This window comes from Ammospiza nelsoni, chromosome 6, assembly GCF_027579445.1.
Source record: "Ammospiza nelsoni isolate bAmmNel1 chromosome 6, bAmmNel1.pri, whole genome shotgun sequence".
NCBI classification, from domain to species: Eukaryota; Metazoa; Chordata; class Aves; order Passeriformes; family Passerellidae; genus Ammospiza; species Ammospiza nelsoni.
Genome location: NC_080638.1, coordinates 42,957,859 through 42,978,675, shown reverse-complemented (window position 1 = coordinate 42,978,675; position 20,817 = coordinate 42,957,859). Strand labels below are relative to the sequence as shown.

The 20,817-nt window shown below is 38.3% G+C and overlaps 1 protein-coding gene across 1 annotated transcript in view; it reads left to right on the top strand.

The window, feature by feature from the left end:
- Positions 1 to 20,817, top strand: part of SPTLC2 (serine palmitoyltransferase long chain base subunit 2) — a 78,029-nt gene that overhangs the window by 29,768 nt on the left and 27,444 nt on the right. Inside the window, exon 9 of the mRNA XM_059473440.1 lies at positions 1,118 to 1,244. Coding sequence (XP_059329423.1) covers positions 1,118 to 1,244 — 127 coding nt within the window. The remainder of the gene's footprint in view (positions 1 to 1,117; positions 1,245 to 20,817) is intronic.

The following is a 20,817-nucleotide window of genomic DNA, read 5'->3' as shown; positions in this document are numbered from 1 at the left end:
AATTTTTTATGTATTAATTGTGATAATTACTTCTGCCAGTAAGTGGAGATGGAACTTGGAGATATTCCTTGCAGGGTGTTTACTACAGTTAGATTAAAATTACTTCAACAACTTCTCCAGAAAAAAAATCATATAAATCTTTTTCCAAGGGTAGTGAGGTAGTGGGATTGACTCCATGGCATAAGGTAAAGCAGCTAAGAGGCCTTTACAACTGTTTTAGCTACTGATTGAGGGATTGCTTCATAGGTAAGAGGCTTTAAATCTTCTTACCTAGTTTATTTCAAAGTCCCTTTATGACCTCCTTTTCTGAACTCTAACCCTAGGCAGATGGCAGCAGAACACTTCCGGAGGTTTTTATAATGCATTTGCAGCTTGTGAGGTCATAGCTACAGAGGTCATTATTCATTTTGTGACAGCAAAAGACAGAGTCTCTCCTGGCATTCCTACTGATGTTTATATTTTAGCATGGTTTTGGTACAGTTAACAAGCAGCCTAGATGTAAGGTGTGTTGGTCCTTTGTTCCTATATGAGCTGCTTTTGCCCTCTAAGAGAAATAGGATGTGTTTAAGTGGGAAATGCAGAAAGATTAGGCTGAGGTTTGTGTTTTCTCAAATGACACCTACTGCTTTATTTATATTGTGCTCATGAATGAGAGAGATTTTGTGACCTGTTCCCTTGTTTGGTGTTTTTGTGGGGAAAAAAGTATATTGAGCATGATCCATAAATACCTATGGATCTTGCTCCCCACTATTTCATTTTCTTTATATTCACTCTGTAATAATAAACACTTTGGAAACTCACCTTGGACACAGCTCAAGTAATGCAAGCATAATGCAAACCTTTGTTGCAATCCACTGTTGATGGTGTTAGCTAAACAAGTCTGTCATAGGCATTTGTCTCTGATCAACACACATTCCTGCACTGTGACATTACTACAAGTTGTCATGTCCCTGCTGTTTCTTGTACTGTAAAATTAATCCTTGAGATACTTGTTCTTTAATGGGGCATTCTGAAAGAGGTTTTTGGGGTGCCCTGTTTTATTGTGATTGAAGATATGACAGAGGTATTTCTCTGAGTGCTAGGAAGGCTATGTCTGATGTCTCTTGTGTTTTGCTAGGAACTGATTGATTACCTCAGGACATACTCTCACAGTGCTGCGTATGCAACATCAATGTCGCCTCCTGTTGTGGAGCAAATCATCACCTCCGTGAAGTGCATTATGGGTGAAGATGGTACAACTATTGGTGAGTCTTTCTAGCAGTAAGCATGTAGAAAGGGGAAGGCAGAAAGAGCCACTATCACTTTGACAGATAACACATTCAGTGGACACTTTCATAATTATCCATTAGTAATTCTGCAGTTGAAATTTCTGGGTCAATAAACCATTTACAATTCTGCTTGGCAGATCAGCCTAATAACAGCATAAAGAGTTTTCAGCTACAGGTAAGTGATCTTAGTCTTGCCTAAGACACACTGTTTTCTTGTGCTGATTTTTGTTTTCTGTCAAGCTATTTTAGCTAGCTTCTTTTTCTTTCCATTGTCTGTCCTTTGTTATTTGCCCCACTGTAAACATTGCTTTCAGAGTATTTTGCTGTTAATCTTTTATAGTTGTGTGCTGGTTTATTGCAGGGACAGTGCTTTCAATTTTCATTTCAATTAAAGTGAATGTGGAAATGTTTCTGAAATCCCTTTTTACTTGGGGAGCTGGAGGCATTTTTCAAAATCGGTGAATTTAATGGACTAGGAGGAGAAATTCAGCGTATTTGTCTTTATTGTCTTAGTTTTCCTGTTTCATTATAGAAGTAAAAAAGGGAAAATTTGTACTACTCTCTGGGCATTCAAAGTCGTAATGACAGGTTCTTGTGTCTCCTTTGCCTATGGGTTGCAGCCTCCTTCAGTTACAGCATGGAGCAAGTAGCCCTTTAAGCTGCCTTGAAGCTGAAATGGTACAGCTTGTATGTAGGTTACTTGCCCCTCCTCACAGGTAATTGAAAAGTTGTGAGCAGCTCACAGAGGATGCTGATGTACTTTATTGAGGATCTGTTGGGGGCATTTAGTTTGGAGGCTCTTAGAAGTCTAACTGCAGTATGTATTGAATTCTTGGAGCTTCAGGCATCTGGCCACGAGGTGGTGGTGGTGTATGCTGAAGAAGTGAATTGGCTTTTGAACATGTGCCTGACCAGCCAACCTGTTTGATAGCTTACAGTGGAAAAGCTCAGTGGAAATATGACTTGAGAATTTTCCTGTTATAACAGTTTTCATTTGGTTTGCTTATATTATCTGAGAACAGCCTCAAGTGCCAGCAGTGTGTGTAGGTGGTTGCTCAGCAGAGAGGCAAGTACAGCTGGGCAGCAGCCTGTGTCTGTGCTAGCTTTGAGTGCTTCATGTGGTCCCAAGTGGTCCATGGGAGAGACTTGTACCAAGCTACAGGAGTTGACTCCCTGCTCTCCAGTACAGGTATTGAGCAAGCTTCACACTACACAAAAAGTTGTCTTGCTGTAGTCTTAAAAGTAATTGTTTGAGGTTTTTATAGCTGGTGATTTGCCAACAATCTGTGCTCTGCTTAGGCGTTGCTTGTTTTGGGTTTCTTCCAGTATCTGTTTTGCTTAATGAACCAGGAAGCAAGGAATGTGTAACTGATTTCTGTTTGCAGTATTTAAACTCAGGCATTTTTGTCTTTTTCTGAGGCTGCTGTGTGGTATTTTTTCAGGCCAGGAGAATGGAAGTAACTTCCATTCCACACTGTTCTCCTGCCATTATACCAGCAAGATCCATCAGAGCTGAAAGGCAAACCAGATTAGGAACCAATACGGCGAAAAAATAAACTCAAAAGATTGTTTCTGTTCTCATGTTGCTTAAAATGCATGTTGAGCTACATCCTGCTAATTTGGTGCCGAGAAGTACCACAATTCCTAGGCATTCTTACAAGAAAACGAGAGGTTTTGGTTTTTGATAGATGTCTCATTTCCAAGACATTTCTGTATGTCCACTTTCTCTATAAGCTTTTGCACTTTTCATAAGTGATGGGTATAACACCTGGATAGCCAGAACCCTGTCAAATCTCAAAAGATTTCTCAGCTGCAGGTCTTGTGAAAGTGTTAACTGGCTTTTTAAGCATCTAAGTCAACTTTGAGTTAAGGTAAGCACCTCACAGGATGATTGCTGCATGAAAGTGCTTTTCTATTTATTTTCTGCTGTGTGCTGTTTCCCAGTCATGCATTTTTAAAATTGCCTTAAGGCTTTAGAGATAATATTACTTTGTAGACATTTTATGTGGATGAAGTTGGCAAAAGTTCAGTTGGCTGAACTAAGCAGCTGATTAGTGATAGGATGACAAAATTTTTTCTTTGTTTAAGGGCTTTGGCTGTGTTTGGATTCTGTGGAATTACAAGTGGGGCTCTGGAGGACTACTGCCTGCAGCTGGTTTGACTATGAATAAATAAGGAGTAGATGGGTACTGGTAATAGTTAACTGTGAAAGACAAGTGAAGAAATAGTGTTAAACAGGGTCACTGGCAAGCACCTCTGAATTGACTGTGTACTACAGAAATTTCATTGCTTTTAAGTTAGGCTGAATGAATCTGTAAAGGAAACTGAGATAGGGCAATGGTTTTACAGCAGCACAGGAGTTGGAGCTGGAATCCCAACAGTAGATGGCTAGCTCCCAACTTTGCTTTGGACCACAGCTAAATCTTTTAATAGCTTCAAGAGTGCTTTCTTGAAAAGAGCCTTTGTGGCTTCTTTGTCTACCCGCTTCTGTTTACAACATGCTATTTGTAAAACCTGCTGTCCTCCATGTCTTCAAGTCTTTGTGGAAATTGTCATGTCATATTGAGATAGTCTGTAGCTGCGGAATAAGTAATAGGAATGAAGTAGTTTTTGAAGATGAAGGGGTTTTTGTAAATAATTTTGCAAGAATATGTTCATTGTCTAGGTTATTTCTAAACCTAAAGAAGCGTCTGAAGACTCCAAACTTACAATATGAGGTGTTGTAATTACTAAAACTTTACATAACTAAAAAAAGTGAATGTCTCAGATTTTTCCTGCAAGTTGCCAGTGACTAAATAGGATATTGGGAAGAGGCAGCACAGGCAAAACAGAGATGCTATGAAAAGCTTCTCTGCAGAGAATGCAAGACATGTGCTTATGTGCAGATATGCTGCTTTAGTTGGCACAGTAGTTTTCTTGTGTCTTGATTTCTACTCAATCTGTTAATTCTTTGTAAGGTGTATGCATGTAAGTGACTAGCTGACTTAATCACCCTGAAGACAGTTACAGCAGTATAGTTATATATTAATATATTACTTGTTCCCTCATCCAGATTGCAAAAACAATGCTAACAGCTAAAGCAATAAGGTGGCAGTCACCTTATGGGTTCTTGGTAGTGGTGGGTTCATCTATGGGTTCTTCCAGTACTGCAGCTCCTCTACATTACCAGATCAATCCTCTGTCCTGTTTTACTTTGCATTACTTGTCTTGTACTGTAATTGGCTAGAAGACCATCCTGGATCTTAAACAAGACATACTTGATCTGTGATCACTTTGAGAATTTCTTCAAAGGTACAGTCATCCTCAAGAGTGTTGAGCCCCTCGAGCATATAGACTCTCTTCAGAGACCTCAGGTGACAATGTACATGAATATCTTGTACATCATCACGTTTGGCTTTAATATATATAGTGGAACAAGATTATCATGAGGAGAGATGGAGGAGTCTTCTTTCTACAAAAACAAACTTTTTGAACTGTTTTCCAATTCAAAGTCTCTATGGTTGAAAACTTTAATGAGAAAGTGTTGCAGATGCTTGTCAGCAGTTTGGTGGATGTTGCTCTTGCTGTGTTGAGCCACAAAATGAATGAATGTCAGATAGTTTTGTAGATAAAGGAGCTTTTTAAACAATGATAATAGAAAGACACAATAAGCAGACTTTTCAAGGTCATAGTATACATACACAAAGATGACAAATTGATTCTTGGAATGGAGTTTTGGAAAGCTGTAGCATAAAGCCACTTGATGCTTGCTGTTATTTAAATTGACTGTAGGGAAAATGAGACAGCTTGGTTCTTGTCATGGTAAATGAGACATTGTTATGATTTATGATGTTAAGTACTTGACCTGTCTTGGTGAATTTTTCAGCATCAATGATTTGGTTTGAGTTGAAAGCTAGATTTTTGCCGCTACAATTTCACTAGAACTGGGAATCCAGCTGGCTCCTTTCTGTTATTTACATAAGAGCCAGTGATGCATCCTGTACAACTGGAGTTGTGTTAGCCTTGTAGCTGTTCAGGACCCAGCCTGTTTGTTACCCTGATAACATTGCTGGGAGCAAGTTAAAGAAAATCATAAGTAACCCAAGTGAGATACAGGCAAATCAAAACATGCTAAGTGAAACCAGTCTAGGGACTGGTTAACCACCTCAGAAGTGAAACTTAGTTTGCTCTCCTATGTATTGAAAACTGAAGATGAGCCTTAAACCCAGGTGTAGTTTAAGTTTCAACTAAAGCTGGCAGTACTAATGGCTTGTAAAAGAGATGAGCTATTTCTTTCCACAGACCATAACTCAGTAATAGTAATTATAACTCTTGACATTTGTAACAAGTTTGACTGACTTCCCTGTGGATTTTATGAGGCACATATCCCACACCTAATCATAGAGCTATACACAGTATAAAATAAGTTGTGGATAGACCTTGCCCAAGATCACTTGTAAATTTGACTGAATGTTGTCTTGAGCACTGTATAAAAATGAAGGATTATTATCCAGCATAGTTCAGTGGAGGTGACAGTTGCATTGACCATCCCAGCTGCTGAACTATTGGAAACAAATAACTGCTCTTTGAAGGCTGGTCAGTCAGTTAGCAGCACAGAGTCAGATTGGTATTTCTCTCAGCATCTCAGTTGTGAAGAGCCAGGAATTTATTCCATCTCATCAGTGAAAACATTTTAAAAAATTTCTACTCTTGCCATTGCTATGTGCAACAATATTGAGTGAGTTAAATCAGAGAAGGCAGTTAAACCAATTATTACCAGAATAATAAGAATGTACAGCTGTCTTGGCAGAGAATTGAGCATAACTAAGCTGTTCAGAATTCAGGACCATTGTTATACTGTCCATATGCCCAGGGAGAAGCGTGCTGGGGAAAAAAACCCCAAAAAATAAACCAAACCAAGGTTAGATCGTCTGCTTAAATTCTGGAGGAGAAAAGACTGCAATTGGTACTTTACCTTCCATGTGGTTAATCAGGTGCTCAAGTCAAGATAGGACCTCAGCAGTTCAGTCATCTGCCTAATCAGTAGGTTTCTTGACGTTGGACATTTTGTAACATTACCTTTTTCTTTCCAAAGACAAACCAGAATTATATGCAAGTACAGACATTAGCAGTAATGAAGGAATAGCCCATGTTTCAGCACCTGGAATTGAATTTTAAGTAGCTTATGGTATATTTATAAATAAAGTCATTACTTTGCCATTCATAGCCAGCAGTCATTCTGCAAATGGAAGCAGTGACTGCTGTTGTACTCCAAGGGGGAAGTACTTCTTCTGCAGGCTGAGGCTGAAAACATTCAATTATCATTAAAATCTGTTCATTTGAATTTCCTCCAATAATGCACTTGTTAATGAGGTGTTAAATTATCACCTTGGGAACCTGGGGACCAGTCAAAACTAATTTGAGCAAAGTGATTTTTTTTTTTTTTTGTTGCTGCCCTTGAGAATCTCAAGCTGAGCTGGGAAACTGTTGGAAAAACAAATACTCTGGGGGTCATAAAGAGAGTTTCCTGCTTCTCTCCAGGGGTCTAACAGTTTTAAACATCATTCTCTGTATTTGTACTTCCAGCTGAGGATCTTTTAAATCCAGCTTGTTGCTGCACCCCTATCTCCCTCCCACAGAGCATGGCAAGCTTCCAGAAAAACTGCTTTAACCTGCACTGCACAGGAGAAATCTTTCAGCCTTTGATGCTTTCAAGAGTGTTTACAGACATTAGCAGATTTGTACCCTTTGTGTTGTACATTGAAATATGAGAATTCTTCAGTGCCTCTTCTTTTGGGCTTTATTCAACATTGTAGTGTTCGTACAGAGCTTATAAACCTTTATAAGTGTACACCTGCTTTGTTCTTGTAACATTCTGGTTCTTTCTATTTCTGTTATGGTAGGAACTATCATCCTGTGTCTTCATAGACTAAACACTATTCTTCATAGCAGAAATACAACTAGAAATGTTGTTTTGTTGAAGTAATTTAATTTTTCTTAATTTCTTATGCTATAATTGATTTAAAATGTGTGTCTCACTTTTTACTCTCAATAGCATATGAGATGCCAGGTTTCTACAGAATGCTGGTGTGCTGCTTATACAGGAAAAGGAGAAAATACTGGTAGCAGGTTGCTAGTATATATAGTATATATTGTTAGCAACAGCACAACTAAAATGCTTCCAAATTAAGTGTTAAGATTAAGCATTTCAGCAGCAGTAGCTGCACTCGAGATGATGTGCACTCTTTCTCTGGATTAGTGTGAAATGGAGTTCATGGTTGCTGATGTGCTACATGATTTACTAGAGCAGAGTTTTTAGAAAATACCTGAACGACCCACAGAAGCACTGCCTCCTATCATCAGTCCTGGCAGCTGCACCAATTTTCTACATAGAAAAAATAATACTAGTACTGCAATGGTGTCTGCAGTGCAGAGACTTCTAGGAAGACTGTATAGTATAATTGTTTCTATCTTCTTTGGAAACAGGCAGTAGTCAGTAATGAAGCCTTTCTGTGGGCTGTGTTAGGCTATGTGGGACTTGCAGGCCAGCTGGCCTACTGTCCATGCCTACTTTAGTGGGTTCTGATGGAAAATATGTTTGGCACAAGCTCAGCTCCTGCTATTTCACATCAATGCAGTTGACCTACCACAAATTCCCAAACACAGACAATCTTGACAATCTACAGTGTGTACTTTTGTCCTGCTAGAGTGCAGATGTTTGTTAATGTTTCAGAATTAATAAACTTTCTTAGATAGTACAGATTTAATTTTTAAAGGAAGAAGCTGTCTGAAAAACCTGCATGCCAATTAATGTGTTTTAAGAGCATATGGCCAGAGGAGAGATTTGAGATTACTTTAAATAAGATGGAGCGGATTCTTGATTTTGGTACTGGGGCTTAGTTCAAGACAAATTGACTTGTCAAGGACAGGATAAACCAACCTGTAGGGCTTCTTTCTGCCACAAGAAGCTAAGCTTCTGTTAATGCTCAGGTTATTGCCTAATTGTTGCATAGTGGAAAAGTTGTGGTTACAATACTGCCTACATGAGGGAAAATGTGTTACAGAGTATGCATGCTTCTCAAATTCGTGTTGGCTAGCAGCTCCTAAGATTTCTTAACTGTTTGTCCATGAACGCTGGGATTGCAAAAAAAAAGAAGAAAAAAGGCGCCAGTACAATACTTCTGAAGTTTTTTAAGACTTTCAAGCATGCCTTCCAGCTGGTCAGCCTAATGTTGTATCATATAAGTGTGTTGGCAAACTCAGGCTCTAAATGGGTGGTGGAGAACTCATTTGTCCTGCAACTGCCATCTCTAGAAATGAGTACTCTGTACAAACAGATGGGTCACTCCTATGGAATAACTATACCAGGAGCTGGAAGCAAAGTGTTCAGTACCACAATCTGAAATATAGCTTGTCTTTTCTAGGATATTTATAGCTATATTCCTGACAAGTATCTTTTTGTTCAGGACATGGCAGCATAGAGGGGTTTTTAGCGATTGTGGGTTTTATATGCACAGCTTTGATCTTTCCAGGATCCTTGGAAAACAGGGCTGTTCAGGAAAAACAAGTCTGTAAATGTCAGAGGAGAGACAAGGTCCCCAGGGTTTGGGCCTTTTCATGCACAAAGCCTGCTCTTCCACCTCACTGCATTTCCAGGTGGCAGGATACCAGAAGCTTCTTGCCAAATACAACTTACTGACATGGGAAAGCTCAATACCCTTGCTGTTGAAATTATTGCGGAGTTTTAGGGTAAATCTGAAAACACTCTTGAGACAAGTATGGCTATAGAACAGGTATAAAGACAGATGTGGGCAGCTCTGACTTGGTGCAAAATTTACAGGCTATAGTTTTTTATCATAAGCTGAACTTGGCTAGAAGCATCTTTGATGTCAAAGGAGAAACTTGAAATGCTGTAAAGGACCTCTTACTGAATGGATCAAAGTCTTGACAGAAAGATGTATGAAGATGTGTTCTGTGAAAGATTCGGGTGCTGCCTTCTCAATGATTTCATACAAAGGCTTCCTTTTGAAAAAAAAAACAAACTAAACCAACTCATTTGGTGAATGTTCTCAATTTTAGGACACATTAATAAAGAGCACATACACACTTGCTGCATCCTGTCTCTCCCATTGTGCCTTGTGTTAGGTGAAATCTGTAGGAATATTGTATTGGGAGGCCCCGTTGAAGGACAGAAAGCACTTGAGAAATTAATGTGCTCCATTCCATAAGGTCCCGTTTAATACCACTGATGAAAGCAGGTATTGAGGACTATTCTGTTCACTTTTTTTAGCCCTTAAAGGATTCTTCTGCAAAAAGACATAGTAGAAGGCAGTCTGTCTGCCAGGCTGCTTTTCTGGATTTTCAGACTAACACAGAGATAAATACTTCTCATAGTACCTTACAGTATCAGTTACTGGTCAGAGCATGTTTCTGTGTAGGATCTCATTATTATCTGGAGCTCATGGACCCTGTTTCGTAGCACCTTGGCATCATTTCTTTATAGAGCTGCCTTGTGTTCAGTTTGGCCAGAAGATGGTATTTCAGTGTTTATGGCTGCTCGTCCCAAAGGAGTTTGCCAAAGAGTACAGCAGTCAAACACATCCCATCCCTCAGGCGGTACCCCCTCAGGGATACCTCACTATCCAGGTGAGAGAATGGATGCCCTAGCTCTATTTGTTGCTTTCTCGATGAAGGTGATTATTTCTAACCAAAGCTGGCTATTTCTAACCAAAGATGGCCACTTTATAGGTGGCTGGTGTTTCTTTTCCAGTGGATGGCAAGCCTTGCTGTGCTAGAACTTGAGCACTAGTCCAGCTGCTTTAGCAGCAATGCTGTTAGAAGCTTTTAAGGTGTTGACATGGAGTGTGACCCATCAGCTGACTTTTGCTGAATACTGTTTCTTGCACTTTGACCATTCCTATCTGATTTTAAATTTAAGAGCAGCACTTCAGTATGTGGCTAATGCAGCTGCAGGGAATGAGGAACAAGACTGTTGCTAGTCATCTGCAGTTAATTTGCACTATTTCTTAGTCTACCTTATTGCCTGTGATTTATGTGACATACAAATCCCTCTATTTCGCTGAACTGGCTTTGAGTTTTAGAAGAATAGATTAAGACCCATGGATATTATAAAACTTTGTGTTTTTCTAATGGTTTTTTGAATGTAAAATTAAAAAAACAATGCAGGAAAAAAAGTCTAATTTTTATGACCAGCTAGCAAGAGTTTAATAGGGAAGGTAGTGCATTAAAGCTCAGTCAGAAGAGCTACTGAATTACTGCTCTAAAGCTGAGTACTTGGTTATCTTGTCCAGTGTATGGATTCTATTGTGAACTCCTTGGAGATGTGCCCGATGGCAGGACAAATGTACTAGAATTTAGTACTATTAATAAATAATAACTTTACCATAAAACTGCACAGACTACACTTCACTACATTTCCCTAAACACTGTTCTTATATTTCAGAATTTTAGGGGAAAATTGCTTTGCTTTTTTTCTGAACACAACAGAGCTAATTCTTCTTTTCCAAGTTTGGTTTTGGGAGGAGTTTCCTGTAAACACAGGTCATTCAGTGACATTGGGTATGGTTGTCAGACTCTTCATCTTTTCTAACCCTGTAGCTTTGGCTATAGCCTGTGTTTTATGCTGTCATTTTTATAGGATTTTAATACTTTTCATTTTTATAGTACTTCATACTTGGACCTTCTGTCTTCATTATATTTTGAGAGAAGTGAGAACAGTTTGGGGTAAAAGAAGGCTACATAGCCACTTTGGGGGTTTTGGTTGGTGTCTTTTTGTGTTTTTTTGCGTGCTTTTTGGGGTTTTGTTTTGGGGGTTTTTTGTTTGTTTTGGTTTTGTGGTTTTTGTGAATTTTTTTTTTTTTTTTTTTTTTTTTTTTTTTTTTTTTTTTTTTTGCTTTGGGGTGCATTTTTTGTCTTGGTATGGAGGTTTTTTTGGTTGGTTGTTTTTTCTTGGTTGGTTGTGGGGTTTTTGTGGCTTTTTTTTTCTCCATTAGGAAGAAGGCATTAGTAGCTTGTGGCCTATTGATTCTGGATATGGCACCCTAATGTCCTGCTTGAGTCCATAGATTTTGGTACTTATTTAACTTGGAAATTTTAGTACCAAGGGAAACATTTGGAAAGTGTTGTGTAGATAAAAAAAAAAATCCACTACAAGTGTTTGTCTTGTGTAGGGATTAGTTCTTTTGACAATTAATCATGAAGGGAAGGATTTGCATAACAGTGTCTTCATGCAAGCTGTGTAGATACCTGGTAACAAAGGGGAATTACATTGGTTTCCAGGAAGTAGATGTGTAGGGGGTTTTGATAGTTCTGTTGTAATGGCATTTATTGGAGCAATGGGAGGAACTGCTGCTGCCCAGGCATGGTCTTGGATCCATGTGGTGGTCTTCATAAAATACCTTAAGTTTTGGGTTTGTTCAGTGAGACTGAACAAAAAAATACCTTAAGTTTGGGATATGTTCAGTGAGACTGAAGGCTCACATGAGGGACTTTGGGAATATTTTTCACAACAGGATTTTTTCAAATGCAGGGTATAATTGTTCAGTGACTTCCCTTTAGATTTGAGGGTAGTGTAACATGTGGCCACAAGGGCTGTATATTCCATACAGCATACATTTGTTTTTCTAACATAATAGTAGTAATGTACCATGGAGTGTTTTAATGCCTTTTCTTTTAAAATGTTGTCTGTATAGATCACACCTATTAATCTTAAGCATTGTGCTTTTTCTTGGAAAAGCTGGTGCACACTGCAGCTTGTTTGTATTCTGGGAAAATAAATACAGTTTTCTGCACTATTTCCTGTGGTCTGTGCATGGAGAGAACAGCTATGCCATGTGACATAGGGTGAACTCCAGCCTAACAGCGGCAGAATGGCAGAACTTGTGCTAATAATATATAAGTACAATAGATGCTTTTAAAATTTGTTTTATCTGTTTTAATGTGGATGGATTCAGAAGAAATTTTGTGCTATCACTGTAAAGGAACTTTGTAGATGCAAGGAGTAATTCCAATGTTGGTATTTTTGTTTTCCTCTGGAAGAAGTACTTACAGTGTTGTCCTTTTTGTTCTTCTCATGCTTGACCTAAAGCTGATTTAGTGTTTTCTACTGAGTGTATCTTTCAATTTTTGATTATAGTTCTCTTAAAATGTGGAAAAGGGCTGCTTTGTTGTTCTTCCTACACATGTTCCGCTGGAGGTGATAATCTGTCTGGTTCTGTAAGGTTTTTTTATATTTGTATGATATTTTACAATTAGTAAATACAGTAATATTAGCTGAAACTAGGTGACTGCTACATTATGTGTATCACTTCCAGCTTGAAACAAGATCTTCATCACATATTTTTGTATATATATTTAATATCCTGTATCTTCTCTTGTACTGCATAGGGAAAGATTTCTGTACCCCTTTGTGTTGCTGTTTAAAATCCCAAGGAACAGTTCACTTTGATAGTGACTTCCATTGTAAAAAAGCAGTCTGCACAAAACATATGGAAAATATAGTTCACACTCTTTGTTGCTATGTTGTAATGCTACTGAACTGTCTCCATGGAAGTAGATTATAAACAACCTTAATATAATATGCTTTGTCAAACCTTGCACATTCCTTAGCCTCTAAAGAAATGTGGTGTTTGTATGTGTTCCTGATGTTTTTGCTCTGTGACTTCAATCTGCCATAAAGGCCTGCAACCTTTTTGTACAAAGGTTCGAGTCTTTTTTTTTGTTCTGTCTCTTCTTCACTGATGCTTTCTCTTGAGATTTTGAAGAGCAAAGATGTGATTTTTGAATTTCAGTGCCCATGGTATCATAATAAAAAGAAAACATTGGTTTTAAATGCTTGCTTTTTTTCAACAATTCAATTAACTTGGCAAGGTAAGTTTCATTGAAACTATATAATTTTTTTCATGGTTCTGACTTTATAGTGAGGGTGCTATAACTAGTTCAGAAAAATGGCTTGACAAGCTCACATTTCTTTCTTCTCAGCAAGACACAAGAATAGCTGTCAAACAGGATATGTACATCTTTTTAATGATTATGAATGCTATTATGATGACTGTAGTTGTGATATTACAAAATCTGTATGAGCTAATGTGTAGGTAGTGTTAATGCAATCCCACAAATCCTCCCAGTGATTAATATGTACAGTTAGATAATACATTTACCCAGGCAACACCAACTTAGTCTTTGTTCTGGAGGGATAGCCCTAATCACATTCTTTAAAATTACCTGTTGATCTGAACCAATGCTTTATAAGTTCAATGACTGTAAATCATAATTGTTAGGCTACAGGGCATTTTAGTTGTGTGACAACAGTGCAGCCAGATACAGTGGGCAAGGTATAAACAAACAGGAACAGCTATTGTGAGTTACATTTCAGAAATTGCTTTCTGGATTGCCTAAGGGGGGCAGGGGGGAATTCTTGCAAGCAGTGCTGCTATTCTTCAGCAGATCCTTCAGCTAGTGTCAGAGTGAAGCTGGCTGGTAATTGGTGCTTTTGTTCTCACTCTGTATCACAGTAGATTTTGTTTGTATGGCTAACCTATTTAGCTATGATTACTCTAGAGAGAACTTAAACTGCTCTCAGTAGAAATTCAGCCTCTAGAGAAGTTCTATGTGAAAAAATACAGTGGTACATGTAAAGTTGGAGTTAGAGGACCCTTCTGGGTCTCATGATCCTAGTCTCTCACTGCAACAGGGCTTGAAACATATCAGAGGAGATGAGTGCAACATGACCATGAAATGTAACTGCTGATCCTATGCAATTCTTTGCATATGAAATAATTTTGTGTTCAGCCAGTCTTACTGATATTTAGATACACAGGCACATGCATATTGTCCTTTTTTTAATGGTAAAATAGAGGTCATGGATAATTTTATCAACTTAATCAACCAGGCATTATCTTGAATTCTCCTTTAAGTGGAAAGGGCTTGTGTGTTTCTGACAGCCTTCTGACAGGAGGCAGTGTTTTGGTTTGGTTTTGTTTGTTGTTGTTGCCTTGGACAAGATCCACTCTTCATCAAAGATGTCAAATCTGCTTCTATCTAGGTGGATTTCCTATGAAGAGTCACTAAACACAACAGGAGAGCATGGGATCTTTTGTTCTGTGTGGTGTGAACTTTAAAGTAGAGACAGTTGCTGTTTCTGCAGTGTCTGGTATACCATTATGTTCGTACTGAGGGAAAAAATTTAAAAGAAAATTACCAGATACACGTGATTCTAGTAGTCATAAAGGAATCCAATGTTACCAGCAAACAGCAATCTTTTCAGACTTTCCTAAGTGTTAAAAAAAGCAGGTTTCTGTAATTCAAAGTGCATTTTGACTGAAGAGAAGTGCTAAGAGATGGTATTATGACTTCCCATCTCTTGAAACTGAGTTATTACGATTAATTACAGGTTGGCATTACAGGTTTGAGGGTGTGGTTGTCTCTTACATGGGTAACTCCAGTAGATAATTTATACAATGTGGATCCACTATTTTATAATTTCTCTATCTTTAAAATCAAGGCACTGCTGAAGCTGAACAATGACAGCAATTTCATTTTCCTTTGCATGCTTTGTCTTGCATAAGATAAAAGCCTGCATAAATGTAAATCAGCATTGTGGTTTTATGTGGGGCCTGGTTTTGGAGGGGATTGGATTTTTTGAGGTTGGTTTGTTTTGTTTTTTCCCTGATGCTAACTTATTAGTAATTCAGACCTAAAGAAATCAATGCTTGCTGCACGACAGTTTTTGCAAGTTAGGCCTAAATAAAACATTGATACACAGCGTCTGTTTCACAGCAGTCTTTGAACATGCTCTATAACCATAAGTTTTCTGGCAGCCCAGATTTTTTTTTAGGTTTAGAGAGAACCACTAGTCCAGCCGAGCTTTTGGAGAGGCAGGCCTAGGGGGATCTATGTCCTGCTCAATAGTCCTTCCCTCTTCTTTAGGTAATGTTTGTGCAGACTTCAAAGACTGCTTGAGGTCAGCAGATCATTTCCTCTGATTATCACACAGGGAGTCTGAGATGGTAATGACTCCATATCCCTGTTGGGTGTCATTTTCTTATCTATACAGAGGGAAGGGGCAGTTTTTAAAATTAGGTTAAAAAGCACTGTGACTCAAGTGTTAAACCTTGTGAAGGTTGCTGCTACAAGCTCGGTAGTTCTTAAGATCTCTTTTAAAGGTTGACAAATGTAAACACATGCATTTTGTTGAATTACAGCCAGACGAGGCTCTTGGTATCCCGTAGCTGTGAATTCCTGAGGGCTGGATGTGCCTTATAGAACAAATAAAAGGTCAGATGAAAAAGCTCCAGGTTCAGAGAGGTGATTTCAGCAACCTGAATGTGTGGGAGAAGCTACTGTTATGGCCAAGGCATCAACTGATGAACCTCACATAGCAGCACAAAACCTCACACACTTCAGTGACAAATTTGTAGCACGTTTCAAATGCCAGACTTGTGTAGGAATTATGCTGGTATTAAGACAGCTGAAATGTTTCCATATTAAATTACAAATAATCCTGTCTTTTGGATGTAGCAAAGAGTTGTGTGTTGTTCCTGTTGTGGAGCAATATTTTAAACAGAGGGATTTGAAAGTTCATCTGTTGAAATAGTTGGTGTATTCTATTGGCTGTATTTTTATCAGAATGCCAAAAATATCTGGCATTTTAAAAAATGCTAGTCAGTATGCAAGCTATGATGTTGCATACCAGTGGAGCCTTTAAAAATCTGTATTCCCTAGAACTGCACTGAAATTTAGTTTCTTACAGCTCACACAAAGTTCAGCAAAATTAATCATTGGTGCCCTGTGTTTTTTGTTAGTTGTGAGGTTTTCTAGGGTGTGTCCTCCTGTTTCATTTAATTACATCTCAGTGTAGATATCAGTTCATTCTGGGTGTCAAGAGGGCTTAAGATATTTCTGTTAATAAAAAATTCAGTTCCTGGCTCTAGAAAATCTGGATTAATTAGTAAATCTAAATTGCAAACTAGAAGGAAGAGTCATAATAAAACCTACATGAAAACTGTTCAGACATGTTGGTCCTTAGAATTGTATTACATGATTTTAATATGGTATTAATTAGAAGGTGATATCACTTCAGTCACTTACTGGAGCAGGAGATTGATAAAGAGGAAGATTCTGAACTTGCTGCAGTCTGCTTCTGCCTTGGTGTAAGTACTGACATAATTAGCAGCCGATCCTCTGTGCTGTGGTGTAGCCTCTGTTCTTTGGCTCTACTTTTTCCAAATACAGTGCATCAGTTGATATTGGTGGTTCTGAATGTATTTCTTCATGTAAAGATGAATGCCTTCAGTTGCCTTTAGCTTGATTTGGGACTGGTTTCTGTTTGCTCTACTTTTTCATTAGCATTGCTTTTATGGTAGTGGCAACATTAATGCTGTGTAACTGTCAGGGAATCTCAAAAAAGATGATTTTGTACATACTCTCTGTGTAATACAGCAGAGTTGGAGATAACAGTATTGTACAAAGCAACAGTAAAAATGCTTTGTTATCAAGGTGAGACTAGTTGTTGTGTATTGGAAAACAAACAAAAGCCTCCAACTTGGAAAGAGCATTGAGCTTTTTCTTGTGTGTGTCTTTGCACACTGACTATGAGTTGCTGCACACCTGTGTCTGGGCTTTGGAAAAGCCTGCAAAATCTCCTTTAAGGCTACTGCATAGGTGCAAGAAATGCTTAGTAAAAATAGATCTCTATCTGCATGTCTGTGGAAGTTTATCAGTTGCTGTCTCCACTGTGTTATGCCCCCACTGTATGTGCTTATTTAGAGTGAATAACAAAGAGATTTTCCAGTGGTACTTCAAGTTCTGGGGGGACAGGACCCTGGTTTCCTAAGGTTAGAGCCACCGTTGCTCATTCAGACAACTTATTCTTTCTCTGTGAAGCTTTTTATTAAAGCATGTATCTGTGCTTCTTGGGAGAACTGGAGGATCATGCTTTATCTTCTACCCTTTTTTAATGAGTTGTGGTCTTCTGGATGGTAAGTCACCAGCTACTTACTGCAGCTTCTGGAGGTGATGAGCAGAAATTTGTCAGCTGAAATTTTTGTAAAGTCTTAAATGCTGTTTAATTGTTGAGGTGGTTTGGTCTCTTATCATGTTTTGCTTCAAATGTATTTTGCTTCTAAGGCTGTAAATCATGTGTAAAATATATTGGAATCTATAATAGCATCCTTTAGGTAACTGCTGCATGAAGAGAAGAATATACTGATTTGATCTTAGCTAGAGAGAGGGTCAATCAAAAGTAAACTGAGCTAAGACATCTTTTAATACATTTGTTACCACTGTGGAACTGAAAGTGCAGGAATATTTCTGTTCTGTTCTGCTAGATGTAATTCCTGGAAATGGTCACACTTGGGCTTCCAGCTCATGTTTAATTTCCCAAGCTAGACAGTTATTCTACTTTTTCGAGGTGAACAAAATGTTCTGGTGTTATGAAAAAAAGATGTGTTTCTTAACCACTTCATTAAATATGTACTGTTGAAAGAAGGACAAGTTCAAAGTCAGTTTTTGGCGTGGAAGTAGGCTCAGAAAATGCTTTGAGTGTTCAAATAATTACTGCTTTTTATTTGGCGAGGATTGAAACTCAAGGGGAGATTTAGTGTGCAGTGAAATTCATCCAGTTTCTTGCATTGCTCAAAGTGAAGGTACTATTTGGTTGCTTTGTAACTTGTTTAATTATCCTGCAAGGTCCAATCCTCTGACTTACTCCACTATGATTGCCATGTGTTTCCAGATGTCAGAGGAGTGTCAACCTAGTAGTGTTTTGGTGTGTGAGACACAGCCATTCTGTACCATTGCTTGCTAGTCAGTTTTAATTCTCTGTGCTTTACAACCTTTCCTCCCAGAATAAATGTTGCTACTCCAACTTTTGTGATGCAGAAGAGGTGCATAGCAGAGCAATGAATGTCTTCCATAGTTTACCTAAAAGCCCTGGGACAGAGGTGGCATTTTAATGCAATACAGCTACATTTGCTGTAAAATTTGTGATGAAAAGAGTCTATGCAAAAAGCTTTTAAAGAAGATTCAAAATGTCTTTACTGTTTGGGAGATTGTTGAATTGTGTGTCATCAGTGTCCTCTGAGACACTTCTGCTGTGTTTTTAACAAATGGTCTCCTTCACTTCTGTGAGTCTAATGAATCCTGGAGCTGCACAGTGGGAGTCTTGACAGACTGGAAGTTGCATTAAACAGCTTTGGGTTTTTATTGAAAACATTGTCCTTGGTTCAAAGGGAAGGTAATTATTCTGCCCTGGAATGATAGCAGCCCCTCCTTTATTGACAGCACACCATCTGGTTGTGATAAATTACATGGCCCTGGCAAGGCTGCAGCTTTTTGGTACCAATGGGTGGCGTAAAAGCTTTGTGTCCAGATGGTGGAAAATAAGAAATAAAGATTATATAAAGTTTCTATAAATGACACACTTCCCTGTGTTTGGTGTCATGGTTTAACCTTCAATAAGTCACTAAGTGTTTGGGTTTTTTTAATGTGTTTTAGATGCATCTCTTAAAGGAAGATTTCAGAAAGCAAGGTGGTATATAGGATTTTTTAGGAACTAATTCTTGCTGCAAGGTAAATTCCATTAATCTCTTGAGGGAGAACTTGAAAAAAGGATGATGGAAATCTTGAGTATTTTACATGCAATTGGCACCATTTATTTTACTTTACCACCCAAGGACTGTTAGTGTAGTTCTCACCTAGCAGTAAGAACAGTGCAGATTTATTAAAGGGTTTTTCTCAAGAACTAGTTGTACTTAAACTTGTTTGTTACTGTAGCTTCAGGGAGGTAGGTTCTTTTTTGAAAGCTTGCCAAGTAGTCAGTTCACCTCTGTAAGTAAAAATTCAGAGTGCTGTTAGGTAGTTTGCTAGTGAATTTGTTCTCCTGGCAGCTACTTCTTTTTCTTGCTGTCCCAGCCAAACTATTACATCTTCTTCTAACTTGTTTAATTTTATGATACCATTTAATAATATGATACATTCAAGCTCAATTCTTGTGTTCTGTCAAAAATAAACATCTAAGCCAATAGTTATTATTAAACAGAAATGTCTGCAGGAATCTTGGAGGATAGAGGCAGTTTTTGTTCTCATAATGTCTGAATTAGATCTGTAAGACAGGTTTAAATGTTTGATAAAACCTACTGCATGTGACTTCCTAGAATGTCTGATTTGTGGAGAATGTTGGCTGGTACCTCCTTCCAGACTTTTATTTCAAAAGCAATTTTAAATTCTCCTGCCACACATTACTGTTTAGGGTTTAGAAATGTCTTCCATTTGTTGTTTTTATTTGTTTTAAAAACAAAATCACAGCACACTATGATGAAGCTTATTCTTGGCAAATTCTTCTAGTATCTTTTGTGAGGCTAGTTGCTGGAGAGTCATCAACTAACTCTGCAAAGCATTTCAGTCTCTTTTATTTGGGCTGAGGTAGCAGTAATACCACTCATTACAAGTTCTTCCTTTCCTACTGCTGCTGGTTTTGGAGTTGGATCCTTGCAGTTATATTTGCACAATGTGGCATGAATAACATTTACCTTAGATTTAGATGTAAGGAGGAAACACTTTGAACCTGACATTGCTATGCTTGTTATTTCTGTGGCTAGGCAGTTTGGACATGCATGTGAGGATTGGCCACAGGTTAAAATAACTCTAAAGCCACGCTGAGTTGTTACTAAAATTCAGTCAAGAATTCTATGTATAATGAGCAAAGTGCCCTGGCACGTTTGACTCCCTGTTTGGCTGCCAGGGTACATAAGAAGCGGATGTGTATTATTCTGGGGTTTGGCAGCTCAGACCTTCACCTTTTGTGGGCAAAATGCCTCAGCAGCTTCAAGCTATTTAGGCTAATGCCTCATATCTAATATGCACAGTCTGTGGATGAGCAAAAGTTACAAAGAGCTCATTATTATTAGTCTCTCAAACCAATAGACTTGAAATTTTATCCTTTGTTGTGGAAGACAGCTTAAAGTACAAGGTAGAACTAAGTGTATGTAATTGTAGTTTGTATTAATTAATGTGTGTAATGTTTTCTGCACCTGGTAAATTGTGAGTCTTTGATAATTTTAGGATTTACCAAAGAGGGAAAGAGTTCCTGCAAATGCAGACTGTGAGGGTGATCAAGCATTGGAACATGCTGTTCATGGAGGTTGTAGAGTCTACATCTGTGAAGACAGTCAAAGCCCCAACTAGACACAGTTCTGGGCAACCTACTCTCTCAACCTGCCTCCTACAACCTGTACACCTACATCCTACTCTAGGTGATTGTTCTTTAGCAGACAGATTGGATTGACTGATTTCAAGACATCTATTCCAACCTAAAAAATTTGTGAAAAGTGAAAGTGGTGCCTTCCATGTCAGTAACTGCTTTTTTCACCACTTGGGACATTTTCTATTTTTACAAAGAGAATAATAAATCTGCAGAGCTTCTTTTACATTCCACCAAAGCCTTTTTCAGGACCGTAGGAAAGGTGCAGAACAGATGTTTCCAGAGTCATTGTCTTTGCAAGATGCATCCTGAAATGACCTCATTGTATTGACACTTGGAATGATACCAGTT